This window comes from Chrysemys picta, chromosome 8 (genome assembly GCF_011386835.1).
Source record: "Chrysemys picta bellii isolate R12L10 chromosome 8, ASM1138683v2, whole genome shotgun sequence".
NCBI classification, from domain to species: domain Eukaryota; kingdom Metazoa; phylum Chordata; order Testudines; family Emydidae; genus Chrysemys; species Chrysemys picta.
In genome coordinates, this window is record NC_088798.1 from 59,210,407 (window position 1) to 59,238,348 (window position 27,942).

Below are 27,942 nucleotides of genomic sequence, written 5' to 3' on the forward strand. Positions count from 1 at the left end.
GCAACTTAGGCACTGGACCTCCCGTCCTTTTGAGATGCTCATTATTATGATCTTTTCAGTTTTATGAACTCCTCAATCCCAGGGTGGTTTGTAAAACAGGGGTTCTACTGTAACTAGAACTGCTTTCGTATGATCTCCAGCTACAGCAAAAACAAAGCCCTGAACAATGAACATCCTTCGCTTAACTACTATTGGTGATCTGAAGATCTCCTCCCACCCTACGTGGTTGTCCTATAGGAACTCCTGCACCCTGAGTGGTTGATGATTCCATGCTAAACCCCAGGGGCTAGTGTAAATGAGCATGACCCCACTGACATCAGTGGAGCTGTGCTAATTTACCCCAGCAGAGGATCTGACCTCCTGCTGACCTCGTCCTCAGTGCCCCTGGGATGCTGCCATGTAATATCAACCCCTGGCAGCTCAGTGCCACAGCACTGCAACATCTCTTGCCGTGACGTCCTTGCCGGCTGAAGCTGAAGGAGGCAGGAGCATCTGCTCCAATTTAAGATGGGGGGATTGGTTTAATCCTTATGTCTCGTAGGGCCACGTTCTGCTCTCTGTTGACTTCAGGAGCCTTACTCAGGCTTGGTGCTGGTGTGGCCCAACGCACAATTTGGCCACAGCGTCATTTTCCAGTGTCGGGTGGTTGCCAGCTGGAGGGCAGAGAAATGACACGTGAATCCTACCTTTTCATGTCCAAGAAAATGACTGTCCCATGCCGAGTGCTTCCTGTGGAGTGGGCATTCCGGTAGCTCCAGCTAAGTGACATCAATGCGCTTTTCTTTGAAGTGGGAAGGATCTGTCAGCCTCTCTGTTCAAAGCAAATGACAATGAGACAGGCCGGCAGATCAAAGTTCCCTTTCTCATGCCAGCCAGGTGGGTTTTTAATGGGTCCCTCTTTCATCGGAAGCACCTCCCACGTCCTCTGCCAGTTACATGAAAGAATCAGGGAAAATCCATACTGTCCATGTGGGACAAAAAAGGGACACCTCAGTAGATGCCAGGAGAAGCCCTGGAAGTTCAAGAACTACCCACCCATTCCCCTTTTCCTGCTAGGTGCACTGGAGTTTCACAGAGAGAGCCACTGCCATGTCAGTCCATCTGGTTCTAGCAAACTGAATGGTCAGGAGAGATGCCTGGGGATTTGAATATCACCAGCTTTACTAAATCCTGAAAACGTGGCTGCATAGCCACTCCTGGCCATGCTGGTGTGACAGCCGCTGGCTTGGTCAGCACACCAGGGACTGACCTGGAGACTTTCCTAGCAAAATATGTGAGCTGCTATAGCTTGAGCTACAGAACCAAGTCTCCCTAGCGGGGCCTGTAAACAACTTGTGTCCTTTGTGGATTGATACAGATGGAGACCAGTAACACTCACCAGTGGGTTACGCTGGCCAGGGAAATGTTTCTCTCTCCATCCGGATCCCACGGACTTGTGGCAAAATGCAAAACATGCAGTTAACCTGCAGCAATTAGAACTTTGCATTGGTGATTTGCATTCCAAGATAAACATGTCTTAGCTGTTTCTCAGCTCTCATTGAAATCAATGGCAATTAGGTACCTAGATACTTTTGAGGAGCTGGGCTTAAGTCTTCTAGCTAGAAGTTATAGCTGATCTATTAACCTCTTATGTGGACCAAGCATTAGAGGGGGACAAAGACCCACGCTCTCCTACTGCAGAACCTGCTGAGTGCATGTGCAAATGCTTGAGCAATTACACTAGAGTCCCTGGTTCTTTTGGGCCGGGCATGCAAGGATCCAGATTGCACTTCTTGCCAATGCAGGGTGATGGTAGGTGGATTAGGAGTCCTCACACCCTTCCCGCAGAGCTATGCACCACCTGGCTGAAAGTTTTTACACTACTGCAGACTTACTCGACTCTGCCTTGGTTTGTATCGTGTCCCTTTTTATTTGCCCAGATTGTTCATTGCAAAGTACATGAGAGCTGAGAGGCTGTTTGCAAAGAGCTGATTGGATCCATGTACATATGCCGTCCATTTGCAGCGACTGCTAAGTAGTAAGAGACCTGCCAGTATTCCTTGCGAGGCCTGCTGCAAAATAGTTCTGGCCTAGTCTGGAAAAGAAAGCGTGGAATCATTCTAAAGATCCATAGACCTGCAAGCCGCCTGCTGATGTTTGCAGGGACCGAGAAAACATACTTCACATGCAGCAAAATACTCATTTGAGATCCTGTCCCAACCCACCCAGAGATGGAGCATTCCTGGGTCATCGCATGCATCCCACCCTCCCCATTTGTACCGATCACCTGGCCGATGACAGCTAGTCGCTAATGGCTGGAGAGACGCGTTTTGAAATAGTCTGTGGGCCTTTCGAAACAATACTGACACTTTCCCTGTGATAGCCGGAGGTCGTGGGTTTTTTTAAACACTTAAATTCTTGCGATCCAGAGCATATGTTCTCTTGTGTTCTCTTGTTATCTTTTAATTGGTTTCTGTTATAAATTTAATACCAAGTGTTCGTGCCGGTGGCAGAGGCTGCTGCCGCTGTTGGAGCTGGGGATGGCGCATGGCAGCCTCAACACTTTGTATGTGAAGTCAGAGCCTCATTACCATTCCCATTTCCCACCCACTCTCCTGGCTGCTTTCCCACCGGGCAGCTCCTGGGCCGCGGATCTCCGGATTGCTCCTTGTAGTCGTTGTTTAGTTCGTGGTCGTTGTCCCAGATGCTCCAGGATCAGAGCACAAAGGTGCCAGGAAGAGCCTTAGGGGCGCCGTTAGGGCTCAGCTCCACCTAGGGATCATTGAGTGGAAATGTGGTGTCCTGTGGAAAGGATTTCACCTCTAGGCCAGAGGGGCTTGCACGGGCCTTTGCTGCAGAGTGAAATGAATACAGGCTGGAGGGGGGCCTAAGAGTTTCCTGGGTCAAGTGAAAGAAGGGGGAAGGATGCCACCTTCTCCAGACTGGGAGGCTCTAGCCACTGCTCACGTTGCCTTCTCCATGCCCCTCCAGCCTGTACAAAGAGGCATTGTCCATAATAGGTTCCATTAATCACCTGCCCTCTCCCCATGTCCCTCTGCTTTGGACCCCCAGCCACTGAGCGTATGGGGAGGAAGCGGTGTTTTAACTCAGGAGGCTGGGACAGCAGCCAGATAATCAGGGCAGCTTCTAAAACCATCACCATTGAGCAACGCAAGACTTGTCTCCTTCTGAGGCTTACCAAGCCCCCCATCCATGTCAGACTCCCCAAAAGTATGGGCTTGTAGTGGGGCAGCTGCCCCACTCTGGTGTGGAAAGGGTTAAAGCAAGCCAAAGAGGCTGTGCAGAGCCCCAGCCAATCATGGAAGGGCTTATTGGGAGCCAATCAAGTGGAGGCTTGAAAGCAGCCTATCAGGGCCAGGCTGGGCCTTATAAGAAGGCTGTAGGGCAGAGAGGAAGGCAGTCTCTCCCTGGAGGGCAAAGGGAGAACAACTGGCTCTTAAAGTAGGGGTGGGGAAACTTTTTGTCCCGAGGGCCACATCTGGGTATGAAAATTATATGGTGAGCCATGAATGCTCATGAAATTGGGGGTTGGGGTGTGGGAGGGGGCGAGAGCTCCAGTTGGGGGTGTGGGCTTGAGGGTGGGGCCAGAAATGAGGAGTTCAGGATGCAAGAGGAGGCTGGGGCAGGAGGTTGGGATGCACGGGGCGTGTGGCTCCAGCTGGGGGTGTGGGCTCTGGGTGGGGGCTGGGGATGAGGGGTTGGGGTTGACTGAGGGTGCTCTGGGCTGGGACCAAGGGATTTGGAGGGCGGGAGGGGGATCAGATCTGGGTCAGGGGGTCAGGGGTACAGGCTCCAGGTGGCGCTTACCTCAAGCAGCTCCCGGAAGAAGCGGCATGTCCCCCCTCCAGCTCCTATGCGGAGGCGCAGCCAGGCAGCAGTTCCCAGCCAATTGGAGCTGCAAAGGCAATGCTTGGGGCGGGGGCAGCATGCGGAGCCCCCTGGCTGCCCCTACGTGTAGGAGCCAGAGGGTGGACATGCCGCTGCTTCCAGGAGCTGCGTGGAACCACAGCACATGCGGAGTGGGACAAGCCCCTGACCCCGCTCCCTAGTTGGAGCGCCGGAGCAGGGAAAGCCCTGGACCCTGGTCCCTAGCGGGAGCTTGAGGACCAGATTAAAATGTCTGAAGGGCCGGATGTGGCTCCCAGGCCATAGTTTGCCCACCCCTGTCTTAGAGAAGCACCTAAGACAGAGCAGTGTTGGGCTGGGTCAGCAGAGGCTGGGAGGCTCAAGGCTGACAACTGCCAGACTGGGGCCCTGACACAACGGCGCAGAGAAGGTGCTGGGACTACAGGGAAGTGGCCCAGGGAAGTAGGCAGTAAGGGAGGGTTTGAGGAGGGCAGTAAGTGGCTGCTGCTAGAGGGTCCCTGGGTTGGGGCCCAGAGTAGCGAGCAGGCCTGGGCCCTCCCCCTATCCTCCCCCCCCCCCCATTTGCCAGTGATGAGAGTGGCTAAGCCAGACTGCAGTTAGTCCTTGGAGGAAGAGGCTAGACTGAGGACTGCAGTGAGCCATTGAGGCGAGTGATAGAGCCAGAAGCTGCCGGTCCCCTGGAAGTGGGGGGAGAGCCAGCGGAGCAGGCACAGCCAGAGGGCAGTGTCCAGAAGCAGATGCCGCGGTCCGGGAGTGATGTGGGTCCGACTGTGAGGACGATGGAGACCGAGAGAGTAACGGTTGGCGACACACCACTAGCGACGGTGCATCGCTGAAAGAGCTAATTCCCAAACCAACCAGCAGGAGGCTGGAATGAGACATCTGCTAACCCTCCGTGGCTCTTCCAGCTTGAACTGGAGAGCCTGTCTTCTGTTGTTCCCCATTTTTTTCTTTCTTCTCTCTCCGTGTGAATTCAGGGCCTGTCCACAGAGCGCGGAGCCAGGTTTTCATGAGCTCAGCTCTCATTTAGGCCGTAATAAGAGTGAGCTTATCCAAAGCGCCCAGCAGTTGGCAGCTCCCGCTGTGCCATTGGCGGGTGGGTTTTCAGAAGCTCCCAGCATCCAACAGGATGAGCTCTTTTGAAGATCTAACCACTTATTTTGAGACCCAAAGAGGAGCTGAGTTCTTTTGAAAATTCTGCTCCGTCTTGTGAGGTGACAAGCTCTCTTGTCTCCTGTTGATGGGAAGGCTGTCTCCTGTTGATGGGAAGGTTGGAGGGAAGGCTGTCTCAAAATGCTGGGCCTTGCCTTTTGCTCTGAAGGCAACAAGACTCTCAGCCATCCAGCTGTCTTGACCTTTCCCAGGAATGAGCCCCATATCTGTGGGGTCATCATTGTGAAAGCCCCCGCTCCTGCACACAGGTGAGTCGCTCTCGAGCTCTGCTGTTTCAGTGTGATGCGACTGTCGTGACAGGTGACAGTCATGGAGGGCGAAGCTGTCCCTCAGGTAACTGGGGCTGGCCCCATCTCAGCTTGCAAAGATGGGAACCACCATTCCTTTTACACAGGCTGTCAAACGGCTATCGGAGGGGAACAACTTCTGGGCACTGCAGATCTGAGGTGGTTTCTGACCATCAGCTTAGGAGTCAAACCCTTTATGTTCCAGTTCTGCTAGATAGGCTGGTGTTGGTTTTGATGGTGGAAATACCTTAAAATCATACCTGGCAGATTGAAGGAAATGACTCTTACAACATCTTGTGTTGCCACTTATTTAGTTATTAGTTGATGATGGTCTTGTTCCCTGGTAGAACAGGAGACTTTCCTGACCTGCATTGTAAGTTATGGGCTGGGAGCTCAGAGCCTGTGCATGGGAACTTTTGCATTATTTTAAATGGAAATAAATAATAACATGATCATCCCCAAGGGCAAATTCACCCTGCTCCACTGTTGTGACTCTGTTACTATTGCATCGGGGCCATCAGTTTACAAAATATCTCCATCTCGCAAGCCAGCATCGTCACCTTGCAATGCCATGCTGTAACACAAGATCCTTAGAGATGTTTCAGGGACACTTTTGATGTCCTGCTAGCAAAGTTACTGGATGGCCTGCTCAAAATCAGGACAGTCCTATGTGAATCCGGACCGCTGACTGCCCGATTATGGGTGGAATACTGTGTTCCACTGTGGTCATTGTATTAGGAGAAGGTCATCATAGAAATTGAGAAGCTACTGCAAAGGGCAAAGAGAATGTGTCAAGGACTCCAGGGTCTTGGGTATTGACTAGGATGTTATGTCCTTTGGAAAGGAAGAGATGCAAAAGGGCAACTCGGTGAGTTATTCAAAATCCCAAAGGGACAGGATTGAGAGAAGCGATGTGGCTGTTTGAAGTGAAGGGAAGGCCAAGAGCTCAAGGAGCTAGAGGTGAGGTGCCTTTAGAGAGCATCGTTTATAGATTAGACATTGCCCAGCACAGCAGCAGGATGAACAGCTTTTAGACAGAGCTAGAAGAGTGTTTGTAAGGCAAAGGTATTGTGGGATCCAACTGCTAAGCCCAACTGGTGGGAAATGAAGGAGATGGGCTCTTCCTCTAGACCAGGGGTAGGCAACCTATGGCACGTGTGCCGAAGGCAGCACACGAGCTGATTTTCAGTAGCACTCTCACTACCTGGGTTCTGGCCACCGGTCTGGGGGGCTCTGCATTTTAATTTAATTTTAAATGAAGCTTCTTAAACATTTTAAAAACCTTATTTTCTTTACATACAACAATAGTTTAGTTAGGGGGGAGGGATAGCTCAGTGGTTTGAGCATTGGCCTGCTAAACCCAGGGTTGGGAGCTCAATCCTTGAGGGGGCCACTTAGGGATCTGGGGCAAAAATCAGTACTTGGTCCTGCTAATGAAGGCAGGGGGCTGGACTCGATGACCTTTCAGGGTCCCTTCCAGTTCTATGAGATAGGTGTATATCTCCATGACTTATAGAAAGAGACCTTCTAAAAACGTTAAAATGTATTACTGGCACATGAAACCTTAAATTAGAATGAATAAATGAAGCCTCGGCACACTACTTCTGAAAGGTTGCCAACCCCTGCTCTAGACTTTTATGTGCCCTCCATTATGTCCCACATCTGCCAAGAAGCCCCAGCTCCTGTTGCCAGTGACCTTGCTGGATTTCAGTGCTAAATTCACATGCTGCCTCCAGGTGTAGGCAGAAGCAGTCGGGTCCCAACCCTCCCTTGTCCCATGCCGCTCTGGGTGTTGCAAACCTGGCTTGTCTCTACCCTCTTTACACTGATGATGTTGTTCAGAGTCCTATATGTACACAAAATCTGGATCCAGTCCCAGAACAAGCAGATAGCTGCTCCCCAGCCAGCCCTTCGCACGCACTACTCTCTCCCCCACTGCTAACAGAGATTAGAGTATCTTGAATCCCGCTGGGATACTTAGTTCCACCTCTCTCCGTGTCTTGTTCTCACTCGGCAGGTAGAAGCCAGATGCGCTCTGCCAATCCTGAAGCACACTGCCAGGATTTGTTTGGCTTTGCAGGAAGCTGGGCACAGCTGCTGTCTTTGCTGGGTAGAAGCCAAGGAGGCTGGAGAGCCTTTCTTCCTCTCCTTCTCGTGTGTCGCGTCTCTTCTCCTTCTCTCTCTGTCATCCACCCACCCACCCCCATGTATGTGTGGTGAACCAGGACAGTGGGTTCAATTGCTTTTGCCCAGAACAGCAGCCACCTGCACTTGCAATGCTCTAGACCACTCTCAACCCTGCCTAGATCCTTTTGCAGCTCGCTCCCAGCTCCAGCACAAAGGAGAGGTAGAGGTGAGGGAAAGCAGGAAGAACAAGGGTTAATAGGCATCAGGGTCTAATCGTCTCCTCAGATCTAAGCGCACCCCCACACGTGAAGTCAGTAGGAGTTGAAGGAGGGCCCGATCGGGTGCTGGAGAAGGTACATTAGTTCAGCACATTCTTGCTCTTCCGGGTGATAGGGAGAGCTGTCTGGTGTTTGGGCACCTCTTTGATGGAGCCCACGCTCTTCTCAGTTCCCTGTTCCAGATTAGGACTTTCTACACCTGATCTTGAGGGACACTTACTATGTCTGCTCAGCATCTAATACGGATCTCCCTTCCAGGTGGGATTTTCAGGCGTCTCAGCACCCAGCAGCTTGCATAGAGAACATGCGCACACAGACAGCAGGAGCTGCTGGGTGGGGAGGTCTTTTGACAATCTGGCCTCATATTTTCAGAGCGCAGCAGCAGCAAGAAAAGCTCGCTGCCTTTCTTTTCAATCGAGAAGTTTCATTTGAAGATTTCCCCCGGGTATATTGGGCTGTTTCGCCCCATGCAGTGTTATTCGATAGAAACTTTCCTTGAAAAGAAAGACACTTCACCTAATTCACTCGTTAGTGGAGATTGTCCAGCTTCCGAGGACATGAGCCCATTGCCTCATATCAGCCTGCAGCTCATTTCTGCTGTTTGATCCAGGAGCTTTTGGAGGAACTATACTGCACATTGCTGCAGGAGTGGAATTGATCTTAAATAGGTCTTTTAAATCATTGCTGTCCTATGCTATTCCCAGGCCTGGAACAATTCATGGCGTCACAGCACCACCTAGTGGTCTCTTTGCTGTAGGTTGTTTTAGCTGTTGAATATATTGCAACACTGTAGGTATAGGTGTACCTGGTTAATAGCAAGCAGAGACCATTCAGAGTATCTCGAGCTATTTTGATATCATAGGGACTCTGCAAAACACTGCGTTAAGAAGCAATTCTGCTTCCCTCACCAAAGCGGTCTCATATAAATCAAAGTGATGTCAGTCAGCAATTTTAATCATGATTTAAATCAACAAGCAGGAGCCCTTGATCTAAATCAGCAATTTTAATCTTGTTTTGCATTTATACTTTTTAGTTGGTAACCATTAAAAGATGTTTATTCACAATGAAATACAGCCTTTTCATCAAATGGGGTCTTTGCTAACCAGGAGAATACACTATATCTATACACATTTATTCATTCGGATTCTTATTTTGTATCTATTTTTTTATGTTGGAAAATGGTGAATGGCACATTGCTTATTTACTTAATTTTTTACTTTATATTTGTGTCAAGACTCAGGTGGCTGGAAATTGGATTTCAATTAAAAATGCACAAAACAGCATTTAAAATTAGTTTGTTATTGGTTAAATAAACCTACCTTAAAGTGTGCTGGATACATAAGAGAAAAGTAATTATCAAAATCTATTTTGTATTTAAAACCAAGTGAAGTAAGTATTATCGGTAGTTAGTGAATTGAATTGATGTGGTTCTGTCTGAGTGCTAGTCCCTATGTGTATTCCACCCGTGGGCACGCATCCACCCCATGCACCTGAGACTGGAAAATCATGCAAGTAATGTCCGTTAGTCCACACCTCTGCCCTGGAGCTCCTCGTGGTCAGCACTGAGGAGGGGATAAGGAGAGGTGTGAGCTGACTCTCTTCCCAGTTTTTTCTTACCACCACATGGCTTGATTCAGAATCCTCTGTGTCTGTAGCTATCTTTGCATTGTCTCTCTTATCTGTAAACATAATTGTATATAGTTCTTAGTGTTTTTAGTAGTCTCTCTATAGTTAGTGTAGACTAGTTTTTCCCTGCCCTGAGACTCTCTCTGTTTCCCCCCTCGGGGGACTGTGCCCAGAGTTCTGGATTTAAGAACTGTCTCCTGTCCTCCCTCCATCTCGGTCAGCAGTGACCACCAGCACTATCTTTACTGCTCTGAGGAGGCTCATATCTCCTCCAAGTGAAATATCTGCTTCTCCTTCCCTCCCCGGACCTGAGAGGGACAACAGCTCTATCTGAGGAAGTACCTGATGGACAAAGCTAGGAGACTCCAGTCATATCCAGGCCCTTGAGCAGCGCTCCTCCGAGCACTAGCTTCAGGGCAGAGGCCAGATCTAATAAAGCCAAAGACCCATTGTCTTGGGTTCTCATGAGAGTAGGGGATGCTCTCACTGACACAAGAACAGATCCCCTTCTGGATTTGCTCCCAAGAGAAAGGGTCCCTCCCCAACTCCATCCAAATCTGGTGAGTCCTCATACTCCAGTCCTAAAGACCTAGGCCCATGCAAGCCACCCAATCACGAGGGTAAGGCACTCCGGAGCAAGAAACCAAAGGTAACAACTCCGGTACCAGTTAGTAAACTGAAGAATCAGTATCTGCCAGCACCGACAAAGAGCTCCAGGCAGAACTCTTCTCCCTTAAACGGTACGAGCCCGATCCTGTAAGTACCTGCTAACCACTAAGCCCATGGATACACCAGATCCAACAATACCGATTACCAGGACCAGGGTAGATTGAGATTTATACCTTCCTGGAGGATATCTTCACTCTTCTGTACCCACAATCTCCTCTGCTTTCAGGTCCAGTCCTTCTGAGGAATGTTTCAACACCAGAAGTGGAATCCACCTCAGGGAAAGAGAGCTGCTTCCCTACTCCATCCACAAGCAAGCAGCGACAGTACTACCATGGAACTAGATTCTACCTTTTCCTCAATCTAATGTTCAGGATGAACCATCACCTCCATAAATGAAGGTTAGCCTGGACAGGGCTTCTAGACTTTTCTGGACTCATCCTCCAACCAGACAAAGACAACTGGGACCTGATGCCTTCGAGTCCTCCCAGCCAGCCTTCACAATATACTGGCCCTGTTGGGGTCCATGGGATATGCATGGCACCCTGCATCTGTGTGAGAGTCTCACAAGCCCTCTTCCCCCAGACAATAGCAACAGGCTCTGCCGGAGTATACAGAGGAGAAAGATGTCGAGAGCCAGATCCACTGGTACCAGCGTTACTCATGTGTGTATCATCATCCTCACCCAATGGGCAATTGCCCCATCTTTGCCATCCCCACCTGGTGACCAGAGACAATACAAGAACTCTTGCAGATGGTGACATCTGAACCTCAGATCCCATTTGAGGAAGTTAATGGCATGCAGCATACACTCTTGGACATCCTACAGCCCAGTGGACCCAATCAGGTAGCTCTGCCAGGCTTTCATCGAACCAGCCAGGGTGGTATGGCACACGCTTGCGTCATGCATCTGTATTCCCAAAGTAGCTGAGAGATGATACTTTGTCCCTGAAAAGGGGCAGAATTTTTGTTCACCCATCCTGCCCCCAACTTCCTAGTAGCACAAGCAGTTGTAGAAAGATCTGGGCAACCACACTCCAAGACCACATCTGTGGACAAGGGCACTAAACACCTTGAACTTCTGGGGAGAAAAGCGGTCATATCCACCAGCGTCCAGTTTAGAATCATTAACTTCCAGGCCCTGTTAGCTAAGTATGATTTTATGAACTACTTCATATTCTTGGAGTTTAAAGATACACGTCTTCAGGAGGAAAGGGCCCAATTCCCAAATCTTTGTTGACAAGGGTAGACTCATGGCAACAACTTGACTCCATGCTGCGGTTGACGTGGCTGATACCACATCTAGAGCAACCACAGTAGTATTGTGGAGTGAATCATGGCTTCTCTGTTCAGGGTTCAAGGTTCAGAACAACATCAAGCATTTACCCTTTGACCCAGCTAATCTCTCTATTGAAAAGACAGTCAATTCTTTGCACTAGTTATGACTCCAGGTCAACCCTCCACTCCATAGGCATTTATACTCAGGCCCCAAAGAAGAAACATCATAAACAGGTGTATATATCAATGCCTCTTCTACAACCTTTCTACCACTAACGACCATATGCACCACCACGTAATTATCAGACATTGCAAAGACCAAGGTATGCAGCTCCATCCACCTCAACGTCAGCCACCCAATCTCATCCACCAGCTAAAGGTCACTTTTGACAGGACGTTCAAGAGTTGCCGGCCATCATTGACACCATCCTCATCTATTTCCCAAACCTTTGGTGGCTGCCTAGTGTTCATTTGTAAAGGTGCCAACTTGGAGTTGCATCCATCCCTTCACGAAGTCCAAGCCACTTCTGAAAATGCAGCCTTTGGAACGGCAGCATTACAGTAATCTATATCGCCTGCATCTTTGCACCCCCCGACGACTGCTTACCAGTCACCCACATTTGGAGTACACATAGGGACCAGCTCACAAAGAAGAAGAGGAGGTTACTTACCTATAATTAGATGCTCTTCAAGATGTGTGGTCTCTCTCTGTATTCCACTACCCTCCCGCTTTCCCTTCTGCTTCAGATCATGATTGAATTAATGATTGAGAAGGAATGGTCTGAAAGATTTTAGAATTAGTAGATCTCATCTTCTTGTACTTTGTTTTTAGTTATTGCTTGGATATAGAAAACAAGCTTTCCTGATTTTTCAACTGCCAGTTTCTCAACTTTGACTGCAGTAGTCATTGAACTGAACCAATTGAATAAGTTGAAATGAAGAAAATATTCTCGCTGCAGAAGAGACTACTGCTATCAAAAGCTGGTTTAGCCCTTCAGCAAGCTGGTTCCAGGTGCTTAGCCAGTGACAGCTACCAGTTCAGTGATTTGACTTTCTTTAAACTTCAGCAGCAAATACAGACTGCTTAATATTATTTGTTAATTTGAATGGTTTGAATACATTATAGCAAGTTTAAGCCTTAACATAGATTGTCAATTTCAAATTTAATTTTAAATAGGTTTATTTTTTAAAAAATATTTGAATTAAATAATCTTAACTTTAAATCATTTTTTAAATTTAAAATAAAAAAATCTGATTTTTATTTATATATTTATTTATTTTGAATAAGTAATTTTTATCCACCTTTCCAACAAGTGTCTAAACTAGATTTCCGAGCGAGAACAAGGAGAGAGGCTTTGGGGGAGGAAAATAAAATGGTTCTTATAACTATTGCAGTGCTCCTTTTTGGCTATTAATAAAAACGGGACTTGCATACAATGTTAACTACTTAATAATTAGGCTTGGCAGGATTAGATTTTTTTCAGTGAATGTTGATTTCACCATATAAACACAAACTGATGAAAAAACATCTCCATCAATGATGATAGAAATGTACAAATAGGCAAAGTAAGTACTTACTAGAGTTTGTTTGAAGGATAGTTACTTTGTATATTTTGACATTTGATGTTGACAGTTTGTGTTTTTTAACAGTTGTAAAGCTGTAACTTTTTGAATCGCAACTTCTGTCATTAAATAAATATTATCTAACCCCCCATAATTGCTTGCAACTGTGAACATTTAAATTAATACAAATAGAAAAAATGCTTAAAACTCATAATTTTGCATAACTGTGAAAATTGAAATAGATAAACATTTAAAAAATTGATCATGGGCTCTTCAGGCTAGAAGACAAAGCTATAATGAGATCCAACGGCTGGAAGTTCAAGCTAGAAGAATTCAGGCTGAAAAGTTGGTGCCCGTTTTTTACAATTAGGGTAATTAGCCACTAGAACAGCTTACCAAGGGTTGTGGTGGATTTGTCCATCACTGGCAATTTTTCAATCAAGGTTGGATTCTCCCCATCCCTCCTTCTCCCAGAAGACATGCTCTGGTTCAAACATGAATGAATTCTGGGAAGTCTGTGTTATTTACTCTGACCTCCTGGAGGATCACAGCGGTCCCCTCTGGCTGTAGCATCTTTGAAACTACGAATCCTGCCAAACCTATTAATAATAATAATGCTTTTTGTGATGTTTTCCACTCCTAGATTCCAAAGTGCTTTAAAAAGGTGGGTCAGCGTCATTATCCCCCATTCTACAGATGGGGGAACTGAGGTCCAGAGAGGTTCATGCCAGAATTTCCAAAGGAGGGGCCTGATCCAAAGTGCCTTTTCTTTAAATTCAGTGGGCTTTGGATCAGGTCTTCCTAGTTGTCTTACATAAAAGCCTAAAGTGAAATGCATGATGTGGAGACTCTGTGCTACACTGCCCTCTAGTGGGTGGAATGAGAGCTGATGAAATGCTTGCTTTGAATTTATAATGCTCCCCCCCTCCAAAAAAGTTGTAATGTTTTAAATTGAAAAACATCTATTCTTTTCACTCTGCTCTTACCCACAAAGGGCTAAAAGGATTTCCCTTAAACCTAACAAGAATTACTCCTGGGCTTGAGACCAAGCATGGAACGTTTCACCCCAAAAGGAGGATTTTTAAGGAAGTTCTCAGGATGTAAAAGCAGGTCCAAGTGGAAGCCAGAATAAACCTTTACTCTTACTATGCCCCCCCCCCGCCCCATCTGCAGGAGAGAGGCTCCCTCCAGTAGAGATTTCAGTCACTGCAGATGGAATTCAGTCCACTTGCAAATAGCCTGGGGACTCAGGCTCTGCGTGTGAGCAGCGTGGAGGGCAGCCGGAGAAGCAAACCCGCAGCCGGAGGCCAGGATGTGGGGAAATGGAAGCACAGAGACGTTTAGGTCACTTGCCAGTGACAGAGCAGGGAAAGGAACTCAGAGGTCATGATGCCTGATCCCTGGTTTAATCACCAGGCAGTATTTCCTGACTATGAAGTGAAGTGTGGCCATCTATGGTACTGGAAGAGCCATGGGCTGTAGAGGGAGAACAAGTGAGGGCATTATAGGTTGGCCTGATTTCCCATCCCCTCTCTTTCTCTCATTTCACAGGCAATTCCCCCTCTGACGAGTCCGAGGAGCGAGAGCGGGACCCCAAGGTTCTCACCTTCCCCGAATACATCACCAGCCTGTCGGAGTCGGGCACCAAGCGGATGGCAGCTGGGGTCCGCATGGAGTGCCAGAGCAGAGGCCGCTGCCCCTCCTCATGCCCGCTTTGCCATGTGACTTCAAGCCCAGACACGCCAGCCGAGCCAATTCTGCTGGAGGTCACCAAAGCAGCGCCCATCTATGAGCTGGTCACCAACAACCAAACCCAGAGGGTGAGGAGCCAGTTGCTGAGAAAGGGGTAGAATGTGGCAGGGTTGTGATTGGCTGAGCTGAGGTTATTAGCAGCGAATGACTCTGGCAGGCCTGGAATGACAAACAGCCCTTGTGTGGCATGACCGGCTGGCAGCATTGCCACTTGCCTTTCCACCTCTCCTTATTGAGCCAGCCTGGTGTTTGCCACGTGGAGCACGTAAGTACAGCTTAAAGGGGTGTAGCACGTGGTGAGGAACTGCCAGAGAGCATCCCAGAGACAGGCATCTGCCTTGGCGGGGCTGTGTGAGGTCACCATAGTGACCAGGCACTTGGCATGCTGCCATCCAGCTTATCAGGTCAGAGCACCAGCCACCATTCAGCATGCGCGGGAGTAAACAGACCCAGGCCTGGCTCAGCAATTGCCACTTGAAACCAGCTGCAGATGGGTGAAGGCTGAACGCCTCTGCCCCACCCCATGAATGGCCCCCATCCCTTTTGACTTCTCTCTGTGTCCCCTCTTTGCCAGGAGGTCTCAGAGCTCCCAGCTGCTGGCAGTGCGCTCAGGGCTGTGTGGGGAGCGGCATGCACAGAAAGTTACAGGGTTTCAGATGCCAGCGGCACAGCGGGTGATGAGGGTGGGGTGCCGTTCCTGCTTGCCTGGCCCTAACCCTCCTTCTCTATCTCAGCTGTTGCAGGAGGCCACCATGAGCACCCTGTGGTGTTCCGGGAGTGGGGATGTCATTGAAGACTGGTGCCGGTGTGACTCGAGTGCTTTTGGCGCCGACGGGCTCCCAACCTGTGCACCCCTCCCACACCCAGTGTACGTCTCTCCCACACTGATTTCACCCCCCTCCGCAGAGATTATTCCTCTTGAAGGGGACTTCGGTGCTGGTGCAAGGTGCTGGAGCCAGAGGCCCAGAACCAGCGTGTAGCTGGAAGCCAGGTGGCGGCAGCAGCTTGAGCTTCCCCCGCTCCACCCTGTAGAAGGCCTTGATCCCTGACCCTGAGTGACGACCTTCTGGCGTGCGGGGGAGTTGTGTGGCATAAAGGTTTCAGCAGCACTCGTTTGAAACCAGCTGCCTTCCCCAGGCAGGGCTGGGCAGTCTCAGAAATCAGTGGGACATCTGCACACATGAAAACTACACCAGGCTTGACTTGTGCTGCAGCTTTCCTCCCCAGTGCAGGAGCAACTTAGGCACAGGATGGGCTGGATGAGGAGGGGAAGCAGCTGTCCCTGACCTCTGTGCACTGGCTATTCTGGGCTGCAGGCAGCCATGCAAGGCTCCCACCGGTCACCTTTGCCCCCCACCCTACGGATCATGTTTTCACAGCCCTGCTTCCTGGGCGGCACAGGGCATAACCCAGCCAGTGAGGACATTGAGTCTCCAGTAGCTCAGAGGGAGCAATGGGTGGAGCCAGCCCCACACTGAAGAGGGTTGGGAAGAAAAGAATGGCACTGTTAGGGACGGGCGGGAGCTGCCTATTCACAGGGTCTGACCCTCCTTGGTTTTCCCTCTTCCTCAGGCTGCGGCTCTCCACGGTGCACGAGCCGAGCAGCACCTTGGTGGTGTTGGAATGGGAGCACTCAGAGCCACCAATCGGAGTGCAGATCGTCGATTACCTCATCCGTCAGGAGAAGATCACCGACCGAATGGATCATTCCAAAGTGGAGACCGGTGAGGACAGTGACGGAGGGTGCTGCTCCTGCAGCAGTCAGAACTGGGCTCTGCTCGGGCTCCTCCTTTGCTCTGGGGGCGGGGTGGCACTGGCAGCCAATAATGTTCATTCCCGGCTGGATGAGGAACACACTTATCACAGCTCTGCCTTTTGCAGCATTGGCTTGGTAGCAAAGGGTGAAATCAAGAGCAGAATGCTTTCAGTGGTGGGGGGTGGGCCCCCATCCAGCAAAGTACTTAAGCCCAGGCTGAACTTTAAGCCCATGCTTAAATACTTTGCTGGATTGGGGGAAACAGCTGCCTGTTTTCACTTACTTGCAGCATTCCGAAATCCGTCTCTTCTTGGTCTGAAAGCCTGCACCCTAAATTCCTCCCCAAGGTTATTTCTGAACTCCATGTATCTGTTTTCATTCCGAAACCCTGTGCCTCTGCTCAGGAGAGGAGACTTCATTCCCTCGACCTCAGATGTTCCTTAGCGTTCTACCTGCAGAGAACCAAATCTATCAGAAAATCACCTAGGCTATTTCTTGCCATAGCGCAAAGGTCACTGGGACGAGCTATATCCTCTCAGGGAATCTCTAAATGGATTCCTGGGTGCATCATGGTGTGCTCCCAATTAGCATATAGCACTCCACCAGAGCACACGCTGCCTCTCCAGCATCCTTGCAGGAAGTACCATTACCGGACACATGCAGAGCGGCAGACTGGAGTTCCAGTCACACATTCCCAAAACAGAACACACCAGTGCGGGCCTCGGCTGTGGATGCAGCCGTGGGAACTGCAGTGCTTCAACACATCTGTCTTACCAGCATCTTCGCACCCTCCTCCTGACAGAATACACTTGCCCACCGCCCACGCGTGGGATACACATAGGAACCAGCGCTCGAAGAAGAAGTGGAGATTACTTAGCCGTAACTGGAGGTTCTTTGAAATGTGTGGTCCCTGTCTATATTCCACTGCCCGCCCTCCTTCCCCTCTGCTTCCGATCCTACTGGATTCGTGGTAAGAACAGGAACCGGAGAGGCGTCAACCTGCACTGGCTCTTATTCCTTCAGTCTGGGGGACGAGGAGAACTGTGCGGGCCAACGGACACCACTTGTTAGCATTTCCAGCCTCAGGCACAAGGCATGCATCCCCACCCACGTGTGGAATACAGACAGGGACCACACGCATCTCAAAGAACAGCCGGTTACAGGCAAGTAACCTTCATTCACAATCACACCAGTCTCCATCCTCACTTCTTAGGCTGGAGACTCAGTGATTGTGAGGCTATTTGTATTTCTGTGTCTGCAACGGGGACACTAAGGCTTTTCCTCGAAAGCTCCATAGAACTTCCACTTGCCCCCTAGCAGAGAGGTCACCGGCCTAAGAGCCTTGATCGTGTGCTGCAGCTCAGGGTCAAGGCAGGACACAAGAGCAACATAAACATTTTTCCTACTTTTCCCACCAATCCATTTCCTCCCCTTCCATAGCTCCCAATTGGCTAATCTCACACGGGAGGCAGTGCACGATGCATCACTCCAAATCACCAATAGTCAGCCTGTTACAAGGTCCTTTCCTCATTGCTCCTGACCCTCCAGGAAATGTCTGATCCATCACTAGGTATTGGGCTCAGTTGGCCAGTCTTGTGACCTATTGTAGCCTCTCCTCGCCCATCATCCCCTGCTTAGGTTCTGGGGCATGGGAAGATAATTGCCTAAAATCTCCTTTTCCCCTCTTTCCCTAGAGACAGTGCTGAGTTTAGTGGATGACATCATCTCCGGAGCCAAATCCCCCTGTGCGATGCCGGCACAAGTACCCGACAAGCTGTCCACCACCATCTCCTTGATCATTCGCTGCCTGGAGCCTGACACCACCTACACGTGAGTGACGCTGCCTCTAATTGGCTACGCCCAACCTCGTGTGTAACACTGCCGCTTCTGATTGGCTACTCCCAAGCTTTCTCCTCATCTTTTTGGGGGGCCTGGAGAAAGGGAGCATTCATTCTCCATTCTCTTGCGTGGCAAGCACCCCCCTATTGGTTCATGCTGGATGTGCTCCTGGAACTATACACAAATATTAAATTATCATCACCACCGTGTTGGCTAAGCTTGCCAGGGCTGTCCACTCAGCTGGACAGCATTTCCCTGTCGGTGACGCGATAACTCTTGAATGCCGCATTTGATCGAGTCCGGAAAAAGTTCGAGACTTCAAGGGCCAGAACTCTATTGATTTTTGGGAAAATGGGGAAACCAAAATGGGGACAAATGGATGGAGCCCCATCAGCTGTTCAGTACAGCCCCAGCTTCATGCACCTCTGCAGGTGTCTGAAGACCAAAGAACTGTTTGATGGCACCTGTTAATGTCTTCAAGCCAACCCATCTCATCTGTGCCTACCTACCACTAGGGTTTAACATGCTTACACCCTGAATGATTCTTCTCCCAGACAGAAGGAATAATGGTGGAGGAAGGGGAGTGGGAGGGAACACAGGCCCTTGCATGAGGGAAGGGGCAGACAAAGCCCCTGGCAAACGGGGTGAGGGAGATTGGCGTGATTAGGGATGTGGGGCATACAGAGCAGCTGGCATGGGCAGAGGAAGAATGGGGAACCCTGGTATGGGAGGAGGTAATGAGGGGCACCCAGAGCCCATGGATGAAGGAGTCTCTGAAATAGATTGGGGTGGAGGGCGGCACACAGAGAGGTTATGAGGGGCAAGGAGCCCCTGGTGTACGCCAGGAGCTGCGCCTACATAGGCTGCGAAGGGTGCATCCCCCTCGGTTTTTTATCCCCCCAGTGGAGAGGGGAATCCAGGCACAGCAGCATGTGGGTATCCCCCTCACCTGCACTGGAGGGTTATTTCGCATTTGCAGTCATGGCCCAGCTGCTGATGGCAATGCCGGGCTCCGTGGATCTGTAGATTCAGAGATTGAAGTCCAGCAGCAGCCACGCATGGCAGCGTTGGAAAGATCCTTACACCTGCTTGATGGTATTGTGCAGCCTCACCTTCTGCCAGGCCCACAGTATGACTCCAGTCCACATGGGATGTAGACTCTCACTGAGCGCTTGGACTGATGCCTGACTTACCTACAGCCCCACTCCCCTAGCTGCAATGGAGGAGGCTTATGATGCGGTCGCACCAAGGCTGCTGTAATTCTGTTCTTTCCTTGTCACCTCCTCCAAGGCTGGGCCCAGGGTGGAGTTTACGCACAGTGAGCACCTCAGATGGCATCAGATGGAGACAGCAGGCTCTTCGTATGTTAGCTGGCTCTTCCCTGCTGCTGGCCGGGGCTCTGCTCTGCATCATGCGCCAGGGTTCTGTGAATTGGCAGGGCTGTCAGTGCCCCGAGTACCAGCCCCAGCAGAGAGCTGCCTGCACTAGCCTGAGGTCACTGTGCTGCAAAGGGGATGCCAAGCCTCTTGTATTGAGTTCTCACCTCCCACTGGGTCTGCATGGAAAAGCAGCACAGGCCAGTTTGGGGCACCTGTGTCAAGCAGAGCGAAGTGATGTGCATGGTAGGCCAGCCCCTTACCTCCTAGGCAATTAGTTGCATACATTCCTCTTGATGGGGGTCTGCCGTGTGCACCTGCATGTGTGAGCTCCAGATTCCCCAGTCTGTCAGTCGTCTCTGTGCTGTGATAACATCTCCCCTCTCCCCCAGGTTCACGCTTTGGGGAGTTGATAACACGGGGAGACGCTCCAGGTCAAGTGATGTGACGGTCAAGACCCCATGCCCAGTGGTAGATGATGTGAAGGCTCAAGGTAACAGTGGGGGTGCTTAAGGGGGTGCCCTCCCCCCGGCAAAGCCCTGGTCTGACATGCTGGACTTCACTGCAGTGGATTGTCAGAGCATGGTTAAGCAGAACACAGAGCAGGCGAACCCCCACTCTTTTTTTGTTGGGCTAATTGAAGAGAGATGCCCAAGCCAAACCATGGGTGTAAACGGCCCTGAAGTTGGGTGGAATCCAGATCCTGGTTGTTTTTGGCGTCTCTGTAATGGGCGCACCTGAAACTCCAGAATTGAACACCCCTATAAACACTGGTGGTGTTTGGATCCGGATTGAAGCTTCTCAGATCCAGCCTGTTATCTGTCTGGTTCAGACTGCAAGACCCTTGGGGTAGGAATTTTGGCCCAGATCCTCAATGGGAACTAGGCACCTAAACATCTCTGAGGTTCTGGGCCTTTGTCGTCATCTTTGTCCATGCCTACCTACAGCACTGCATTAGTAAATAATGACCATAAAGCGTGATGAGAACGAAGCACCCTCTTGGGGCTCCATGCGTCTGATCTCAAAGGTTATGGGGACTTTGGAGGCTCTTGATGTAATTATTGCCTGAGGATGCACGGCTGCTTCTCTTTGTTCATGCCGGGACAGAACCTTGTTAGAGGCAGTGGGAATCAGGTCAATACATCTAGATTGTGCAGGTGGAATGAGTGTGTTTGTTTAAAAATAACATCTCATTCTGCTTGGATGGGAGGTAATGGGAAGTATTGTTCTGAGTACGGGATGGGATGACTGGTGATGGGGGTGACAGCCCTACTCTTCTGAATAAACCAGTTCAGATCCCACTCAGCAGTAATCAAGTGGTTCCCTCATGATGGCTGTCGGTTAGGTGGCCTCTCCCAAGCATCAGATCTCGGCCCCATTCCCATTACTACAGCAATAATTTGCTGCCCCAATAGACAGCATCATCCATTTACGGCTCTCAGAGTGTGGTGTCTTGCCCGAAAACCAAGCACCAGAGCCAGCAGTAATTGGAAGCCTGATTCACTAGAGAGACCAGGGTGTGAATGGTTGCAGGAACTGTAGCTGGAGTCCCTCCAGGTTAGGATCGAAGCTGATGGGAGGGTGAGTGGATGGAAACTTGCCTGGCCGTTGGTTGTTCAGGCTGATGGTGAAGTGTTAGAAAAGTTCCCAAAGGGTTGGCCATGTCTATGGCTAGTACAAAAAAATAGAGTCCATGAGTCTGACGGGAATAGAAGCCCTCCTGCTTCAGGGCATAAGCCAGCCGTAGTGATGGGGGTTAGGAGGCATCTTCACCAGGGCCGGATTAACTTTTTCTGGGCCCAGCGCCAAACATTTGTGGGCCCCCCCGGGAATAATTGTAAAAGGGGCCAGGAGTAAAAACACAGTGGGGCAGGAGCTAGGGTTGGTCGCTGGAGCATGGGAGGGATCAGGAGTAAACTGCAAGCGCAGCAGGGCTGGGGAGGGGGTAAACAGGATCCCCGTCCCTGCCCCTGCCCACATAGAGCGGGTACCTACCTGGTTCTAGCCCATTCTCTTTGTCTCTCTCTGCATTGAGCTGCCCCTCCTCCCACAGCAGCAGGAGAGGTTCTCTTCCAGCCCTCTGGGGTGGGTGTTGGGAGTGGGAGGAGCGGAGGCTAATGTGGTTACTCCTATAACCGGACATTTAGTTTCTAGTCAGCACTGCTAACCAGACACTCAGGTCCCATTTTCTACTGGAGTTTCCAGTCTAAAACTGGATACCTGGCAATAGGGCTGCCAGAAGAGCCTGAGGGGGGGAGAGGGGCAAGCAATCATTTTTAAAAGTAAGAGGGCTAAGCCTTAAGGGTGGGGGGCAAGTGGTGGATGGGCTAGGGAGTGGAGAGGAGCTAGTGGGCAGGGCCATGTCTGCTGTACTGCCCAGGTAGGTTGGATACTGTGGGGATCTGCTGACACAGTATCCAGAGCCGGTGCAAGGATATTTTGCACCCTAGGTGAAACTTCCACCTTGCAACCCCCCCGGAGCATCGCTTATTATAAATTTTCAAAAATGAATACAGTGGAGTCACATCTTACGCAGGTGTTAGGTTCTAAGGTCAGTGCGTAAGAGGAAAATCGCGTATAGTGAAAATTACCATAAAGTACAGTACACACAGTACACATAGTATATACTGTCTACACTAGAACAGGGGTCCTCAACCTACGGCATGCGTGCCAAAGGTGGCAAGCAAGCAGACCTTTTTTTTTTTTTTTTTTTTTTTTAATGGCAGGCTGCAGGTCCTGGCCACCACTGAGCCTGCTGCTGGCCTGTGATTCCGTTCACTCAGCTGCCAGCCAGGGTCCCAGCCGCCGGCTCCGCTCAGCCTGCACAGCCCGCTGCCAGATGGGGTCCCGGCCGCCAGATCCGCTCAGCCTCCTGGCGGCCTGGGTGAATGGAACCCCAGGCCAGCAGGAGGCTAAGCGGGGACGTTGGCTGGGACCCCGACTGGCAAGGGGCTGGCAGCCAGAACCTCAGACTGGCAGCGGGCTGAGCGGGGCCGGCGGCTGGGACCTCAGCCCGCTGCCAGCTGGGGTCCCAGTCGCCGGCTCCGCTCAGCTTCCTCCCAGCCTGGGTGAACGGAACCCCAGGCCGGCGGACGGAACCCCGGGTGAACGGAACCCCAGACTGTTCACCGAGGCCGGCAGGAGGCTGAGCGGAGCTGGCTGGGACCCCAGCAGGCTGAGCGGGGCTGGTGGCTGGCAGGAGCCCACTGCCAGCTGAGTGAACAGAACCCCAGGTCGGCAGCAGGCTCAGCGGCAGCCAGGACCCGCAGCCTGCCATTAAAAAAAAAAATAAAAAATCGGCTTGCGTGCCACCTTTGGCATGCGTGCCGCAGGTTGAGGACCCCTGTTCTAGTGTATACTGTACATTATGGTAATTTTCACTATACGCGATTTTCCTCTTATGCGCTGATCTTAGAACCTAACCCCCGCGTAAGATGTGACTCCACTGTAGTGTAGAAAAACAATTTTGGGCACCGCTTTTTGGCACCCCCAAATCTTGGCACCCTAGGCGGTCGCCTAGTTCACCTAGTGGTTACACCGGCCCTGACAGTATCCCCACTCCAGGTGACGTGACAGCCAGTGGTGGATTTAGAGTTAGTGGGGCCCCCCAGCCCTGTGCTCAGCTTCATTTTTGGGGCTCCTCCTTGGGACCCAGTCAAGAAAAAGAACATTCTCTCTTATCTCCCCCTGCCCCCCTTTTTCATTCTTTGTTCTTCATCCTCCTCCCATAAGTAATAGCAAGTAAATGAAAATAAAGTGAGGTACCTTGATTGTTCTTGTAGTCTAACTTATTTTTCCACAGACCACTTGAAAATCACGGAGGGTCTCGACAGACCACTTAATGATCTTTCCAAATATTGTAAAAAAATGTTCGGGTGCGGGGTCTGGCCAGGAGCTAGGGCGAGGGAGGAGGCGCGGGGTTGGGGCAGGAGGTTGGGGTGTGGAGTGCTTACCTGGGGCAGCTCCTGTTTGGTTCTCAGGATGGGGCTGGGGAGGTGTGGGGGGTGCAGGGGTCAGGGAAAGGGGGCTGGGAGTGTGTGATGGGGTGCAGGAGACTGGGGAGGTGTGAGGGGGTGCAGGAATCAGGGCAGGGGGCTGGGGGCATAAGGGGGGATGCAGGGGTCAGGGCTGGGGAGGTGTGAGGGGGTGCAGGAGTCAGGGCAGGGGGCTGGGGAGGTGTGAGGGGGTGCAGGGGTCAGGGAGTGTGTGAGGGGGTGCAGGGGACTGGGGAGGTGTGAGGGGGTGCAAGAGTCGGGGCTGGGGAGGTATGAGGGGGTGCAAGAGTCAGGGCAGGGAGCTGGTGAGGTGTGAGAGGAGTGCTGGGGTCAGGACGGGGCTGGATGTGTGTGAGGCAGTGCAAGGGGCTGGGTGTGTGGGGGGGTGCAGAAGTCAGGGCAGGGGGCTGGAGGGGTGAGGGGATGCAGGGGGCTGGGGCAGTGCAGGGGCTAGGGTGGGCAGAGGGCTGCGGGGTGGGCTGGGGTCGGGGGGGTGCTCACGCAGGGGGCTGGAGGGGGTATATGCCCCAATTCCAGCCCCTTCTCCAAGGCTTCACCTCCGCCTCTTCTCCTCCTCTCCGGAGCGGCGTGCTGCAGCTCACTCCTCCTCCTCCCCCCCCCCCCTCCTGCTGGCAAGGAGCTGATCTAGCTGACCGGTGGCAGGCAGGGAGGGGGGTGAGGGAACGTAGCACGCTGGGGAAAGAGGCGGGGGAGAGGCCTGGCTCCCGCCTCTTCTTCTCCTCCTGCTCCCCGGAGCGGCATGCTGCGTCTCCCCCCTCCCCCCAGCAAGGCTGATCCAGCTGATCGGCGGCAGGGAGGGGGAGGGAACGTAGCACGTTGGGGAAAGGGGTGGGGCAGGAGCCAGGCTGCCAGCAGAGGCTGCCACGGAGCCGCAGCAGCTCCCAGCGTCAAGCTTCTCTGACCCCACAGGAGAGAGCGGGGGTGGAGAAGAGTACGCTGGGGCCCCTTTCAACCATGGGCCCGGTGCCACTGGTGCCATTGTAAATCCGGTATTGATCTTCACCTGGGCGCAGGTTATCTCATAAGTGCCTGTTGCAGGGTTCCTTGCACCTTCCTCTACAGCAGCTGGTATTGGCCACTGTCAGAGACACGCCATTGGACTAGAGGGACCAAAGATCTAATCCAGCCTGGGAAATCCTGTATGTTCCACTGTCCCTCCTTCTAGAACAGGGGTCGGCAACCTACAGCACGTGTGCCAAACACGGCACGCGAGCCGATTTTGAGTGGCACGCTGCCTGCCCGATGAGAGGAGGGGGTGGAGGGGCCGGAATGCACCACACTTAGGGAAGAAATGGGGGAGAGGCAAGCTTGGCTGCCGCAGGATCAAGCTTCTGCCTCCTGCCCCCGCAGGGGAGAGCGGGGGTGTGTGTGTGTCCCGGCCACCACTCTCCCCTGCGGGGGCAGGAGGCAAAAGCTTGGTCCTGCGGCAGCCAAGCTTCCCTCCTCCCCCGCTTCTTCGCACAACGTGGTGCTTTCTGGCCCCTCCTCCTCCCAGAGGAGCAGAGTTGAGCGCAGCGTGCTCGCTGCTCCGTAGAGCAGGCAGAGAGAGGTAGGGACGGGCCTGGGGGAAGGGGATGGAACAGGTCATATCCCTCCCAGCCCCCTGCCATGAGCCACTCAGGGCAGGGGGCTGGGAGCACCCCCACGAGCCGAACACCCCAGCCTTCTGCTCTGCACCTCCCCACCCCAACACACCCATCCCTCTGCCCTGCACCCCCACACCCCCCCAGGCCTTTGCCCTGACCTCGAGTCCCCCGCAACACCCAGTCCTCTGCCCTGAACCCCCCCACACACCCAGCCTTGTGCCCTGCACCTCCACACACCCCAGCCCTTTGCCCTGACCTCGAGTCCCACACCCAGCCTTGTGCCCTGCACCTCCACACATACCCAGCCCTCTGCCCTGACCTTGAGTCCCCCCCAACACCCCAGCCCTCTGCCCTGAACCCCTCAGCCCCCACCCAGCGGTCTGAGCAGGCTGGCGGCGTAAGATCAGCATTTTAATTTAATTTTAAATGAAGCTTCTTAAACATTTTGAAAACCTTGTTTACTTTACATACAACAATAGTTTAGTTATATAAAATAGACTTAGAGAGAGACCCCTTCTAAAAAAACGTTAAAATGTATTACTGGCACGCAAAACCTTAAATTAAAGTGAATAAATGAAGACTCGGCACACCACTTCTGAAAGGTTGCCTACCCCTGTTCTAGAATATGACCTGATGACACGGTATAAATTCCAGGACACCCGGGGGGAATCCTGGCCTTGTTGACGTCAGTAAGAGTTTGCTCTGGACTGCAGTGGGTTCAGGATTTTGCCCCAGGGCTCTTTACTTGATATCTGACCTGGTTTGAGATTACTTTTCCTTTCTGTCTGACAAACGCATTGACAGCCCTCTCTGCCATCCTACCCAGAAATAGCAGACAAGATCTACAATCTCTTCAATGGCTACACCAGCGGCAAGGAGCAGCAGACAGCTTACAACACTCTGCTGGACCTGGGCTCACCCAGCCTGCACCGGGTCCTCTACCACTACAACCAGCACTACGAGAGCTTCGGGGAGTTCACATGGCGGTGTGAAGATGAATTGGGACCCAGGTAAGCCTGATAGCTGTGTCGGCTAGCGTAGCAGCTCTGCCTGAGACTTATTACCATTAGGAAGGTTAGATTTGGCAGATTGTATTATTGTGGCACATATAGGCCCAAAATGAGATCCAGGCCTCACTGCAGTTACAAGCTGCACTGCTGCTGTGGCCCAGGGAGGACTCGGATGTGGAGGAGGGCACGTAGCATTTGCACTTCCCCCTCACCCCCAGGAAGGAGAGCTTCAGACTGGGTTTAGGGCTGCATAGGATGTGGTTGTAGAGGATACAGAAACAGAGGGTGAGAGCCACTATCCCAACCCTCTCTGGCCAACTCAACCCTTGTTGATGTGACTTCCTGAGACCGGAGAAGAAGGAAGATCAATAAAAAACCCATGAGAAGAGGGACTTTGACACGCACCATTGAGTCCAATCCTTGAAACTACTGAGTCCAGGAGATTACGTTTGGGTGAATGATTCTCAGAGAAAGGAGACAGTGCAGGGATGGGCCAGACCCCTTCTATCCCACAGCGAACACCCTCTAGAGATCAGAGACTAGAACACTGTGGTCAGGTGAATGCAAGGCTGTCTTTAGTTGCTGTTTCCACGGACTCTTAACCTCCTTTCTCTGTGCCCCCTCCTGGATACTCTGAACAGTAGCTCCAAGTATTCACAGCGCATCCCCCGACTGCCCAGCCCTCACCCTTTCACTGGTCATCTGTGAATCTGCTTGTGGGCACCTTGTCCCATGGTAACCATTCACCTGTTGAGGAGTCCTGCATGCTGGGTGAGAGCAGCAGAAGCCAGTATCACCCGGGCTGAAGCTGGCTCAATGTCTTCCAGCGTGTGCTTTGGCGGAGTGATTTCCCAGCCTGTGTCTGCAGGCAGCTTGAAGAGGGGGGAGGGGTAACTCAGACAAGAGGCAATGGGATTAGGAGCTTTTCACCTTCAGGCACAACCATGGAATGGGTGAACTAACGCTCAGACCTCAGCCAAAATCAGGGTGGCTTTAAGTCCCAGACAAACCCACAACCACCAGCCCTGGTCTAGGAGAGGCAGGTGGGCCTGGGAACCACAGCACTCACACAGCCACCTTCTCCCTCACCCCAAGCTCCAGCTCCACCCTCCCCCACATCTTACCTTCAGGTGTCTTCAAGTGGGACTGGGGCTTGCATCTGCCGGGCTTTGGGGGGTATCAACCAGGGTATCCCCAGGCCTGGGAAGCTTTTCTCATTCCCTCCTCCCCAGTTGCCAAGAGGCACTGAGTGGTCCCTCTCTGTCCTTGTGTGGCTCTCCAGCAGATTCCCAGGGAGGGCCTCTGCCTCCTGTATCCTCAGCACATCTCCTGGTGAGGACAGAATGGCCCAGAGCCCACAGACAGACACAGCACCAAGAAGCTGGGAAAGAGCCTCCGTCCTGCTGCAAAAGCTGTGAGACTCCGCAGAGGCAGGCAGTACTCAGTAATCTCCATGGTTGCATTCAAGTATTAGTGGGTGTCTCCTCTTGTGTACAGTTGCTAGGGAACCTCCAAGGCCACCTTAACTCCCCAGTGCTAAAAAGACTATTAAGCCTTCCTTATCCCGGATGAGCATTGGGGCGGTTTCCTCTCTGCGCTTGCCAAGTGCGTGGGGTCTGGGCCATTCTGGCTCCACCAGAAAAGATTCAAAGACCCCTCCCCCCCCACCTGGCAGCTCTCTCAAAGCTGTATGGGGGAGGAAGACAGCGACTAAGAAGGCCCCCCCAAGACATTTAAAGGTG

The 27,942-nt window shown here is 51.7% G+C and overlaps 1 protein-coding gene and 1 long non-coding RNA gene across 4 annotated transcripts in view; one reads left to right on the forward strand and one right to left on the reverse strand.

The window, feature by feature from the left end:
• ASTN1 (astrotactin 1) overlaps window positions 1-27,942 on the forward strand; it is a 239,211-nt gene that overhangs the window by 203,707 nt on the left and 7,562 nt on the right. For all 3 annotated transcript variants that reach the window (XM_042851231.2, XM_005304215.5, XM_005304216.5), the window contains exons 17-22: window positions 14,417-14,685; window positions 15,352-15,485; window positions 16,190-16,341; window positions 18,068-18,203; window positions 19,981-20,081; window positions 26,017-26,200. In XM_042851231.2, coding sequence (XP_042707165.1) covers window positions 14,417-14,685; window positions 15,352-15,485; window positions 16,190-16,341; window positions 18,068-18,203; window positions 19,981-20,081; window positions 26,017-26,200 — 976 coding nt within the window. The remainder of the gene's footprint in view (window positions 1-14,416; window positions 14,686-15,351; window positions 15,486-16,189; window positions 16,342-18,067; window positions 18,204-19,980; window positions 20,082-26,016; window positions 26,201-27,942) is intronic.
• On the reverse strand, window positions 90-27,721 carry LOC135973084 (uncharacterized). Its single transcript, XR_010589787.1, has 3 exons — window positions 27,325-27,721; window positions 1,379-1,463; window positions 90-811 (listed from the first exon to the last, which is right to left on the reverse strand). It is a non-coding gene; the product is annotated as an uncharacterized LOC135973084 (long non-coding RNA).